The 12843-nt window shown below is 35.0% G+C and overlaps 1 protein-coding gene across 50 annotated transcripts in view; it reads right to left on the reverse strand.

Moving 5' to 3' along the window:
• The window catches only part of MIER1 (MIER1 transcriptional regulator), a 64724-nt gene that overhangs the window by 38772 nt on the left and 13109 nt on the right, over nt 1-12843 (reverse strand). For 24 of the 50 annotated variants that reach the window (XM_081490769.1, XM_081490800.1, XM_081490782.1 and 21 more), the window contains 2 exons: nt 10528-10552; nt 5574-5719 (listed from right to left, as the gene is read on the reverse strand). In XM_081490769.1, coding sequence (XP_081346895.1) covers nt 5574-5719; nt 10528-10552 — 171 coding nt within the window. Of the gene's footprint in view, nt 1-5573; nt 5720-10357; nt 10395-10527; nt 10553-12843 lie in introns of all 50 variants that reach the window. The other 26 variants (XM_081490792.1, XM_081490768.1, XM_081490766.1 and 23 more) reach the window with 3 other exon arrangements.

Raw genomic sequence — 12843 nt, forward strand, 5'->3', positions numbered from 1 at the left:
CAAGTTATTAAGAGTAAGCAGCAAGTTAGAAACAACAAATTAGTAAGTAACAACCATGATCCACATAGTATTAAAAAGTATCTTACTTGATCTAAGGTATAAAGGGAAGCCCTTAACAGCAAACACAAATACAATAAAACCTCAAATCAATTTTGCTGAGGAATCTCCAGTTTCAAATTCAAGTATCATTTCTTGTTGTCTGTCATCCAATCCTTTCTTTCTACATTCATTTTTCCAGAATTCTTTCCTCCATTCCAAGCATGTATTTTGACTGAAAACTTACCTCCTGGACTCACAGCATCTAACTCAATTGGAATCACTGCATTCCCTGACCATTCATTTGAAAAGGGCACATGACCCAAGCCTGATATAACTTGTTTCCAGATTTTTACCAATAGTAGCTAAAGAATATAGGCTGTATCCCAAGCAATAAATCTTAGAGCCTGAAAGCTTACAACATATGATGAAAATTGGACTGAAAAATGACACCACCATGTAAAAAAGTGTTCTGGTGGCACAGGAGTCCCTGAAGTCTAGACCTCCCCCTGCCCTTAATGAAATCACATGAGCCTTACAACTAAATCTTCATTTTGCCTAAGCTTGCTCAAAATGGATTTCTATTATTTGCCCCAAATATTTGAAATAAAAAGTAATGCTAATGTTACCCTGTAAAGCAAAAGTTGTTATTCCCCTCTGACAAAAAAAAAAGAGGATTAAATTGGCTGACAGTACAATATACTAGGACCCATCAGTTACCTGTTCAACAGATTTTCTCATTAGCTTATACTGTCAAAGCCTATGTTCTACCACATACTAAGAAGCCTTCCTCAAATTAATTGAAACATCACAATAAAGTGTTTCCATTCATACAAATGTTAAGAAATGGGAGGAGCAGAGTGAAAAAAAATTATGGATCAAGCACAGTTCTCCACAGTTTTGGCTACAGTTTTGTTACAGATTTCTTTGAGAATTTTATGAACTATTAAGATTTGAGTGACTATCATGTATCAGACATTAGCTAAATGCTTTACATATATCACCTATGTAATAACACTGAAGCTTAATCATGTTAAACAGCCAGTCCAAAGTCACAAACTGATTAAACAGTGCAGCTGAGTTTTAAAGAGGCAGTCTGACTCACTGCTTTACAGAGCCCTTACATACATATGCATATACATACTCCTTTCCTTGAAACATGACCCTAGGTTAAGTGTACATCATTCTTAGGGAGAGTGAAATAAGACGCGCTGGGTTGACAGGACTATAAAAATAAGGAAACCAGACACAGTACAAAATGAATAAAAATACAGGCATGTGGACTATACTTGCATACTGTGCTTTTAAAAAGTAAGTCGTCTAAGTATTATAACAAAAAGAGGGACAATCATGTCTGTATAAGCTGAAGGGAGACTAGTTGGAGGTGAAAAGAGCACAGACTTTTCAAAGACAAATACGGTATTTGAAATTAAATTTGACCTTTATCTTCAAGTAACAGGGTACAGTTACCAAACACCACCAGCAGTATTATAAGGATGGAGTGGTATCTGTCTTCTAGCTGCAGAGGAAGTGGCTCCCTCTCCCTCACATCGGGGGATTAGTCATTTACTGCACATGGTAGCAGACGGTGGCTGTTCAAGGGCCATTTGGTGGACAGACATAGTTCTCTTTTTATACCTGTTGCGACTTACCAGGAAATGAAGTTAGGAAGAAGAAGGAAAGAGACTGATTTTCAGCCAAGAAGGCCTAAGAGACAAGAGTGACAGTTCCTAAGGTAACCAACCTCTTAGGCTGGGCTTTGACTATAAAACAAACTAGGAAGAGATGGTGAAGACAGTGAATTCTTCTTTCTTGTACCCATGCTGGAGCTTTTTTCTTACCTGTATAATTCGTGTGTTGTGAATACTTAAAAAAAAAAAAACTCTCACATTTAATCTTTATTCTCTAGCTCTGGAGATTCACCAAGTAAAATGTGCTTAGCACTTTAAAGTATTAACATTGTTATAATGTGATTTCTCAAAAATACAAATAAAGATACAGCTGATCCTGACCTCCTTTCTCCGAAACAGATTGCTACTGTTCAAAGTGAGATGGTGGGTTTTAAGTGTACATTTGAAAAACAGAGTTAAATCTGCATATCGCCATTCCTACAAACCAAAGTTTACTATGGGAATGATTCTGACACCTCTTCTAAGATTATCAATAAATTCTAATCTGTACAACTAATTCTCTTAAAACATTTAAATGATAAACTTAACTAAAATGTCTTTTATATTGGTAAGATTCACACATACAAATGTTAACAACACATATCAAAGCTAGTTTTCACTTAAATTTTAGAATTCATATTAAACGAACTTAAAGCTACACACTATGCAGTCACTGATAACTCCTGAATGAATCAACTGTCACAATTTTGCCACAATTACACCAAAGGTTCTTTTCATGCAACCAAAGTACCAGGCATAAACTACCCTACCAATTCCTGACATAACTATAATGTTTTACTTCTATAAAAGTGAATCAGTCATCAATGACAAAATCTTGCTCCTTTTGTTTTAAATAAAAACAAAACTAGTTTGGTTTGGACCTAAAGAGTTTACAACTACAGGAAATCCAATATACTTGCCCTCTAGCTTAGCTGTAAGCTACAGATGAAAGCACTGGTGACTATATGCTACTTACATCTAAGCCTTAATTACTCTAGGAAAGGTTAGAAGTAGTCTCAGAGAAGGTTTAAGACTATCTGGTTGAAAAGAATGATAAAGATTTGTTCCCTTGTCTTTCTCTCCCTTTGTATATATTCTATAAATAATTCTATTTTAATTACTTTTTCCAAAAAAGGGAGCATGTGAAAGCAAATTTTGGGGTTGTAACAGACTGAGGAAGGAGGATGAATAAAGGGAAAAATAGGAAAAGACCATAACATGATAAAAATTTTAGCAAAGTCCCTTAGTAATTTTGTACAAGTTAAATATAGCATCTCATTTTCTGAAATAAAATAATAATCATTCCACCTCATAACCTATTTTGATCATACTTGATTACCTCTTCTTGAGTAATTACTTATTCAAATTACTTGAGTAATATAGAATGTGAAAAAATGGAAAATATAAGATTTTCTTCCTTTACCTTTTATCCCATGGATGGGTTATTTAGAAACAAGAAAATATATCCAAAGTGGTAAATTTCTTTGAAACAGAGGCAAATATTTGGAAATAATCGCCTTCCACTTCATGAATATATGAAGCAACCATGACTGACATTTAAATCAACTGTTTCCTTTGATGTTTGCCTAGGTTCTGAATCATCCAAGCAAATTATACTAGTCTTTTGAATGCTTTCTAGCCTCTCCTAAAGAATAGTTCTGAGTCCAGATTCCTCATGTGCTTTTTTAACTCATTCTTGAAAAGCTTTTTAACAGCTCTACACCATTACCACTAAGATCAATTCTGTTGTCTGGCTTAAAATAACAAAATATTTAATTGCTTAGGTTTATGGATTAAGCCAGTTTTAACTGCTACATGATCCAAAATGCAACTGACAAAATTTGACTCAGACTATTTTTTTCAGCTCTTTAAAGTTCTGAACTAAAATTCTGAAGCATAGATTAATCTTTATTACTATAAAGGTATAAGAATTCATTTTTCCATGACATTATATACTCCAAATGCTTAAAGACTGGCATATGTCTTATTTCTTTCTGTTATGAAGTACAGCAGACTGTACACATAACACCTTTTAATGATAACACACCAAACTGATTTATCCATTCATTCAAAAATGTTCAATGACCACTCTTGCTAGGTGCTATGAAATATACTGGTAAACAGACTATCCCTCCTCTCATGGAACTAAGGAGAATATAGACAAAAAATTAACAAACATACAATTACAAATTGTGTTACATAGAAAGAAAGCAATGAATGGGGTACAGCAGCTAAAAACAGCTGACCAGGGGCCAGGAAAAGCCATTTTGAGGAGGGAACAGTAAGCCCAGACTTGAGAGAAAGAGTCAGTCTCAGAATGCACATACCAGAGAGTGGGAATGAGGTAAAAAGCCTTGAAATGGGAAAAGGCCAGCACATCTAAGAACAAAAGCAGCTAACATAGCTATAGACACCATGACAGGGGCAGTGTAATACATGAACAAAGGACTATATGTAGGTGGCCTTGCTGGCCAGGGCAAGGAGACTGAATTTTCCTCTGGTGTAACAGGAAGCCAACAAAGCTTTAAACAGGAGGCTGACATAAACTGATTTATATTTCGAAAAGTTCATCATGGTTACTGTGGTAATACACTGGAAGAAAGTGGTAAAAGAGGACATGAAGAAACCAGTTAGGAAGCTACTGTAATATTCTAAGCTAAAAATGATGGTGACCTGGGCTTGAGGGTAGCAGTGGAGATGGAACAAGAGCCAGATATTTCTGGATAGAAATGATAGGCTCATTTAGGAACAGATATTGAGAATGAAGGAAGATGACTCCCTGGCTTCTGACTTACTCAACAAGGTATAGAGTGTTGCCATTTTTTACTGAGATGGAAAAAACACGGAAGAACAGGCAAATGAAGAGAATATCAATCAACAGTTCTGTTTTAGACCTTTAAAATTTAAAGATGTCTACTGAGATATCCTAGCAGAAATGTCAAGCAGGTGGGTAGTGGAGACAGCAAACAGGATAATGCTAGAAAAATAACTAAGAAATACTAAGCATACAGACATGACAAGATTAGATCAATGACCTAGTAATGAGCAATTTTTAAACTTGGTGTGCATACTTAATGATGATGTAGAGTTGAGTCCACCACCTCACCCCAATTTTGATTTAGTATGCCTGGGGGAAAGGCACAGGAATGCATTATTTCTCAGGAAGTCCATGGGTGATTCTGATGGGGCTGACTCTCATGCTACACTCTGAGTACTGACGGATGAAAACAAAGCCCAGAGCTGAGAACTGGGAAATTCCAAAATCAAACCTTGAGGAAAGGAAGACATGTCTGCAAAAGACACTGAACAGGAACAAGAAGATAGGGAAAGTGACAGCGCAGGAAGGGAATGGTTAAGTGCTGAGTATCTCTCTTGAGAGTGGAGAAAAAAGTGACCAATGGATATAACAATGAAATCACTGGTTATCTTTACAGGAAAGGCAGAGACAATTTAGGGCACATTATAGAGTAGGCAAGACATGAGGAACAGAATGACAACTCTTAAAAAAGAGTGGCATGCTTCTAAAGGGGAGTAAATAAAAAAGGTGCAGTAACTGGGGGAGGACAGAAGATATGCACGATGAAATTCGGTACCCATTTTTTTGCTACTTTTGATCCAGTATCTGTGGTGTTTTATCGAAGTAACTACTGAATCCTAATTCATATAATCAAGTTCTTTTTAAAAAATGCCTTTCATTTCAAACATTAAATAACCCACCTATGACCACATAGAATTTCTCAGTATTGATTATATAAATAAAAAATACCACTTTCCCCAAAATAACATAGAGAACTAAAATTTAAAGTGCTTCCTCTCTCCATAAAAAAGTTATAACCACTTCATCCTCTAGCTCTTATTGTTATTTACCCTTGCAAGATCCTCTATTTCAGAACTGAAGTTTGTTTCTCCTTCCATCATTTCTTCCTCTTCTAATGTGCGTTCATCATCAAAATCATGAACCAGCATGTCAGCTGATGGATCAAATTCATGGTCATCTGATGTTGCTGAACCTCCTGGTAAAGAATATTTTGAACAGTTTGGTAAACCAAATTATGTGTACCTTATGAATATTAATGTATATGTTATTTGAAACTGGATATAACTCAACTAAAAGTACGAGGGAAAAGCTATGCACAGCAAATTTTATTTCTTGTTTTCTAAAATTCCTGCCCTTACTTATCACCCCCCACAAAACATCTTTAAGGATTTTTTTTACCCTGTTTTACTTCTATATATTTACAGTTGCAACTATAAAATGAGGGCAGGGCGTCTGAAGAGTACTATAATCTTCCAAAGCTTCAGTTGTAAATAATGTGGTCATATCAAATAAAAATGATCTTTTGTGTGAAAAAAAACAACAATTCTTAATTACTTGACTAATATTTAATAGACCCAATAAGTATGAATATACAGTATGAAATATACCATCATCTGAATATATAGTCTAGGGGAAAGTACAGCTGAATTCAAATAGTATTCTACTAGCACGTCCACAAAAATAAATTTTAATATGAAGGTAGTTGTCCTTAACTTAGTTGAAGTAACCCAAAGACAGTATAAACAGCAAAGTTTATTAAAATTGCATACAAAAGTCTTATGAAAGGTATTAAAAATAATCCAGTAGGTAACTGTTGTATAACTAATCTATTTTTAGCCTTGTGGCTGGGGAATATTGCTGAACTCAATAGGGTCAAAACTTGTAACAGCAGACTGCAAATGCTGGGCATACATTGAATATATTCTATAAACTATCCCCACTATGTCAAACCTGGACAAAAGATTGTTAACTAATAAATGAGTTATTCAAACAAACAAAAAAGTCAATTAGCAATTTACTTTTATCAGTTTAAAGTGTTAAATGTTATATTATTAGATATACCTACTCTCCTACTTCATTCTTTGAAGAAAACCAGTAAGTAAAACAAAGAAATACAGATGCTGATTTCTTGGAAAATCAGACAGTTAAGAATAAGGGGGCACCCGAGACTCCAGGGTTGTTGTTACCTCCCAATATTTTTAGCATTAAGAACCATTTTTTGAGTGTTTACTATGCGTCAAATACTATGCTCAAACACTTCACATACGTTAACTCACTTAATCTTCCAACAATCCTAAGAAGTAAAAATAAAAACTTGAAGTTCAAAGAGTTTAAGTAGCACATTTAAACTCACAGAGCCAGTAGGTGCCAAGAATGGCATTTTAATTCTAGATCTGCTAATTCCAATGCCTGTGCTTTCACTGCTCTCTAAGGTTCCTGTTTAGTCACGAGTTTCGGAAGCAGTAGATCCTCTGCCTCAAAGAGTACCCGAAGCCTCTGGTTTACTAAGGAGGCAACGGTGGGCAAAGCACTTAGAAGTCACTGGGCCCTTGGAGGAACATAACAAAACATTGTTATTAAATATAGACTAATGAAATATATAACTGCTAAATCAGCTAGTCTATCTTGTACAGTACAAATTAGTTACCAAAGTCTTAGAGCAAGTTATAAAGTTAAAAAAACATTTAGAAAAGTATATTATCTTAATTTCTTCTAGAAATGAAGAATAACGTGGTACAATTTTAGCAAGGAACCTTAGAACTGGGTGAAGGACTAGACACAGGGTTCCCTAAGAGCAGTTTGAGAATTACTAATTTAGTTATAGCTTTTTTGTCCCAATCATTATCTCTTCTCAGTTTTCAGTAGAAAACAGTCCCAAAACTTTTTATTTCACACAGCAATCTTCTAGGATGCTTAGTCAGTAATTATGTATTCCTACAGATGTTGCTATACTTTTCTCCCTTCCTGGCAGAAAGATCCTAAAAAACCTCACGCTACCATTTTGCATACTATTATCCTAATCATAATATAATTCCTACTGGATGCAAATATTGTTAAAAATAATTATGCTTAATTCCTAACTACTTACAATCTTTTACCAACTTACAAATCAAGCTCACGAGAAAACAGTACCAAATCACAAGTATTATACACACACACACACACACACACACACACACGCACACACACACACACACACTTGAAGTCCCCCCATTTTTGTCCATTATTTGCAAAGCCAATTATATTTAAAGCCTTGTTACTCTAACCCTCCCATTATATGAAATTACAAAGTGTGAGTGAAGTGAACCTTTTCTCTCAACACTCTTAATTCCTTTCCCCACACATATACTGCACCGTTCTCTATAAACTTTCAATTTCAGTTTTTTTTCTTGCCTTAATCTTGACTTCTTTGTTTCAGTTGACTTGACTTCTTTTTATCTTGTTTTTTAAGACCAACTAACCATCCTATTCCTTTTTGTTAATTACTAAGGCCCATCGTTAGGTTATCTCCTAGGGAAAAGAATCCCAAAAGTAAATTATTAGGGCTAAGAAGTCTGGTGCTTTGTGTACATATTTTGCTTCAGAATTAATGCAAATATCATTGCATTATATCACAGAATTCCATTCTACTGCAAAATTACTAAAAAAGTACCTTACCTCTTTGCAATGACTCAGAAGATAAATTCAGTTTATAACATATCATGTGGACTTGTTTAATCATTCTATTACCTTCCTACCCTAAAACCCCACCTCTAATGGCTACTAGATGTAATTAGTTTACACTCGTGGAATCAACAGACAAACTACTTAGGCTAGGGCACATGACTGTTATTAGCATCAATTCCCTCATAGCTCAGTTGATAAAGAATCTGTCTGCAATGCAGGAGACCCTGGTTTGATTCCTGGGTTGGGAAGATCCCCTGGAGAAGGGAAAGGCTACCCACTCCAGTATTCTGATCTGGAGAATTCCATGGACTGCATAGTCCATGGGGTTGGAAAGTGTCAGACACAACTGAGTGATTTTCACTTCAATTCCAAAGTGAAGATGTTACAAAGGACACAGCATTTCACCTATGGACCAATTTTTTTTACATTAGGTTTCTATTTCAAATTTCTCCACCAATTTTTTAAATTGCCTACAATTAGCACTACTTGTAAGAACAATAAATGTTTCTGTGGACAGAAGCCTGATGCGACAAATGCTGTCTACCTCAAAAGATCTTCCTTACTCTGAAAACAAAAAATATTCATTCTATTTGTATTAATACAAGCATTCAGCAAGTAATAAAAGCTATCAAAGACATTTGTTTTCTTTCAGCTCCACTGTTCTTCCAGTTCACCCTAAGCTGTTTTAAATGCAATGGAAACTGAGAAAGCCACTTATTCATATCATTTTTAGAGTAATTATTTTTACATACCTATGTATTACCTAATGAAAGTCTTGAAAGTTCACAGAAAAATGTTTAAAATTTGATTTATTTGCAAAGTCACAACACTACAAAAACTAGAACTTATCTTTTGAATGAAAATGATTTCTGTATTTGAAAGAAAAAAAATATAAAGGCACAATGCCATGTCCTAAAAGGATATGGTAATCTATCTGAGGTCAGATTATTTCCAACTTCTTCCAACCTACTTCCATCTAGAACATATTTATAAACAAGAAAAAAACCCTTGAGTTTCAGAAATGTCACAAAGCCTAATAATGTACTTCACTTCCAAGAATATCAGAAAGACATTTTCAGCTAAAATAAATATGACAAAATCAACTGTCAATTAAGCGTAGTACAAGGAATTGATGATGGACAGGGAAACCTGGCGTGCTGCAGTCCATAGAGTTGCAAAGAGTCAGATGTGACTGAATGACTGAACTAAATCATTTAGAAGGGATCTAGAGTTATTCTAATTCAACTTCTACCTGACACAGAGCACAATGATTTGTGTTCAAGAAAAGGACCCTGAACAACTAAAAAAGCCTTATATTATTTTCAGTATTTTCCAAAACTTCCTAAAATTTAAAACACAAAAAAGTGACTGCTTCAATCATCTGAAAAGGTTAAATATAGCATTACTAAATATGCAATGTGAGATGTTTTCAAATAAAACAATACCATGCCTCAGGAGAGTTCCCTTTCTCACTCTTCCTAAGCTACTTTAGGCTCTTCCTTTACCTGCCCACCCCACTGCAGAAGGCAGTTTCCTCCCTCAGTAAAATCCCTGGACATTGAGGCAGGAAGACCAACACACACCAAACTCTTTTCTGACTGCTGTTTAGCTTCTACCAATTGCTGACACACAGGAATGCTGGACCCAGTGGTATCAGAACCTCTGACTGAGCATAAGAAACCTAAATCCAGATTTTAAATAAAATATTCTAATTTTTTAAGCTCACTACACTAGCTGAACAAAAAACATTAATGGCCCAGATTTGGCCCAAAGATCATACATTTGCAACCTCAAAGTTAAAGAAAAAAATGAAATCTATATTGTATTTGGAGGAGAATACAAGGTCAGATACATGGTCAGAGGAGAAAACTTGATTCTAGTAAAATTTTAAAATAACTTCCTAATTTACAATACTCATTTGTTGAACCTTTTATTTTACCTTTCCCTCTCTCATTAAACACATTAACAATATTTTTCACAAATAAAATACTTTGAATTTTCTATATAAGCAAATATCTCTAAGCAATTAAAAGACTCCTTTTTAAAAATACACTTCAAATCAAACAGCAAATAAAAACTACACAAAATACATGTGGCAATTCATTAAAAAAAGAGAGAGAGAAGAAACCCACAAAAAGTCATGAGGTTGAACTCACAGCAGCCTCACCTGTACTTTCATGGGCAGTCAAATATTTCATCCATTTCTTTTTCCCCAGAGAAAAGAAGCATTCAGAAGAAAAGTCAGTCAGATGATAGTCTAACTCCTCTAACCTTTATGTAACTAATAGGTCAAATGTTAGTTAAACAAAGATTATAAAAAACATAGAAAATACTTACCTGGACTTGAAGACTCAACAGATGGCTGAGGGGGGGAGAAAAGAAGAAAAATTAGCATCTCTGTGTAGTAAATCTTCATGAACATTACAGAATTATTCAACAACTGATATGACACCAAAAACTCCAGTTACATTTTAATGTCTGAACTAAGACAAACTAAAACTTCCTGCATAATCCCTCCTCTGACATTGTGTTTATTTAAACACACAGAAAAATCTAAAACATTACTGAATCTAGAAACAAAGACAATAATGTGTAACTGATTCATTTCAAAGATAAATATGTATCTTACAATATATGTGATTCAAGAGATATGATTTTGGGCTTCCCAGGTGGCACTAGCAGTAAAGAACCTGCCTGCTAACGCAGGAGACATTAAGAGACATGGGTTCAATCCCTGGGTTGGGTAGATTCCCTGGAGGAGGGCATGGCAACCCACTCCAGTATTCTTGCCTGGAGAATCCCATGGACAGAGCAGCCTGGAGGGGTACAGTCCACAGGGTCGCAAAGGGTCAGACACGACTGAAATGAGTTAGCACGCGCACAAACAGATATGATTTCAGATCTCCGAATTCTCTGAAATATTCTCTCCCATCAGTACAGGGAAAATTAAACCCAAGGTCTGCTATCAAGCTGCTCTCTGGCTTAAAATGAGTGTGAGAAGGGAGGCAGAAATAATTTTAGATGTTATTTAGAATAAAAACTACATTGTAAGAAAGCAGAAGGAAAAATTTAAACGTTAACTTAAGTACAAACATTACATTACCTTTACTAACACACAACATACTTTTAAATTACCACAAAGTTAGCAATCTTGCAAGCTCAACCCAGGAAGGTTATCTAATAGAAGATTACAAAGATTTTCCTATTATAGTACTCCTACTGTACCATTCTACCTCTTGTAAAGTTAACCACAAATATTTGGAAAACTTAAAGATAAAATTATTAGCAAATTATTTTAGTGTTATCACCACTAGACAGTTTGTGGCTGTGTTTTATCGTAATTCAGCTAATTCAACAGTTATAAACAAGTCATCTAGAAACATCAACTCCTATAAGATAAATTCAATAACACAAATTCAAAAGATGCCTCAAATGACAAAATCTTTATAACTAAAACCTTGCCTATTCATTTCAAGCTGTCTATTCAGGCTCATCAGAAGTCAGAGATGCTGGAAGTTCAAAAGTACTAGCAAAAAGATATGGATATTCTAGTATTTTCCTTCTTTCTACTAACATATGGAGCAGAAGGGCATAAACAAAACTGAAAAGACAAAAAGTGCCCAATTTTTCAAAAGGTAGGCCTCTAAGATAAATTCTTATGAGATATTAAAAATTCCGTTTTGAAAACAGTCTACATCACGCTATTGCCATAAGTGTGACATTCTAGTCTACATGGTGACTTACATTGTTTTAAGGCATACTTTTCCAAGGTTCCTATTTGTTCCTTTTAATTCTTATAAGAGAATGGTTTCTTGTCTATAGCATTGACTCATTTTAACAAAAGACCAACATTATTCAGTATTATATATTTTCAAGTGTCACACCACCATCTTTATTTAAAAGTTACTCTGCCACAGAGAGTCAAACAAGTGCTACTTTTAAATTTGGTTCCTCTACCGGGAAGCTGTGGAGTAGGGTAACAGAGAATAATGTAACCATAGAACGAGTTTTTAGCTTGCATAACATCTTTTGATGTTGAAGAAGAGAATATTAGAGGATGTGATGGCTGGATGGTATCACCAGTACAATGGACATGAACTTGGCCAAACTCTGGGAGATGGTGAGGGACAGGGAGGACTGGTGTGCTTCGGTCCATGGGGTCGCAAACAGTTGGACATGACTGGGAAACTGAACAACATCTTTTGAACAGTTCCAGCTCACTTCTAGCTCAAAATGGATTAAACCACACATATTACACAACAAATCAACATTTAAAAATATTAATCCACTTTCATTTCAAACTTTATTTCCCAAGTTTAAGCACAACCTCTATCCCAGGCTACAGCAAAGTTAATGATTATCTTCATCTGGTCCCAGGTTCACTATCCACAGAGTAGCCTTACAATGGCCGTTTTGCCTTTTTAGTAAACTTCTGAAATAGGTTTGAAAGGCTTAAACAAAGAGAAACCAGCATGTCTTTCAAACTATCTTAAAAGAAATAGCTCTTTGAGCATTTGGCTCTTTTTGAACACTCCAATAATTATTCCATTTAACAGTCTTCTGATAAAAAATAAGTTATTCTACTTAAGAATAAAAGGTACACTTTCACTGATGTTTTAGATATTGGCAATAATAGACTGAATTGCAACTGGG

Source organism: Giraffa tippelskirchi, chromosome 5, assembly GCF_054371585.1.
Source record: "Giraffa tippelskirchi isolate mGirTip1 chromosome 5, T2T-mGirTip1v1.2.pri, whole genome shotgun sequence".
In the NCBI taxonomy this organism is placed as follows: domain Eukaryota; kingdom Metazoa; phylum Chordata; class Mammalia; order Artiodactyla; family Giraffidae; genus Giraffa; species Giraffa tippelskirchi.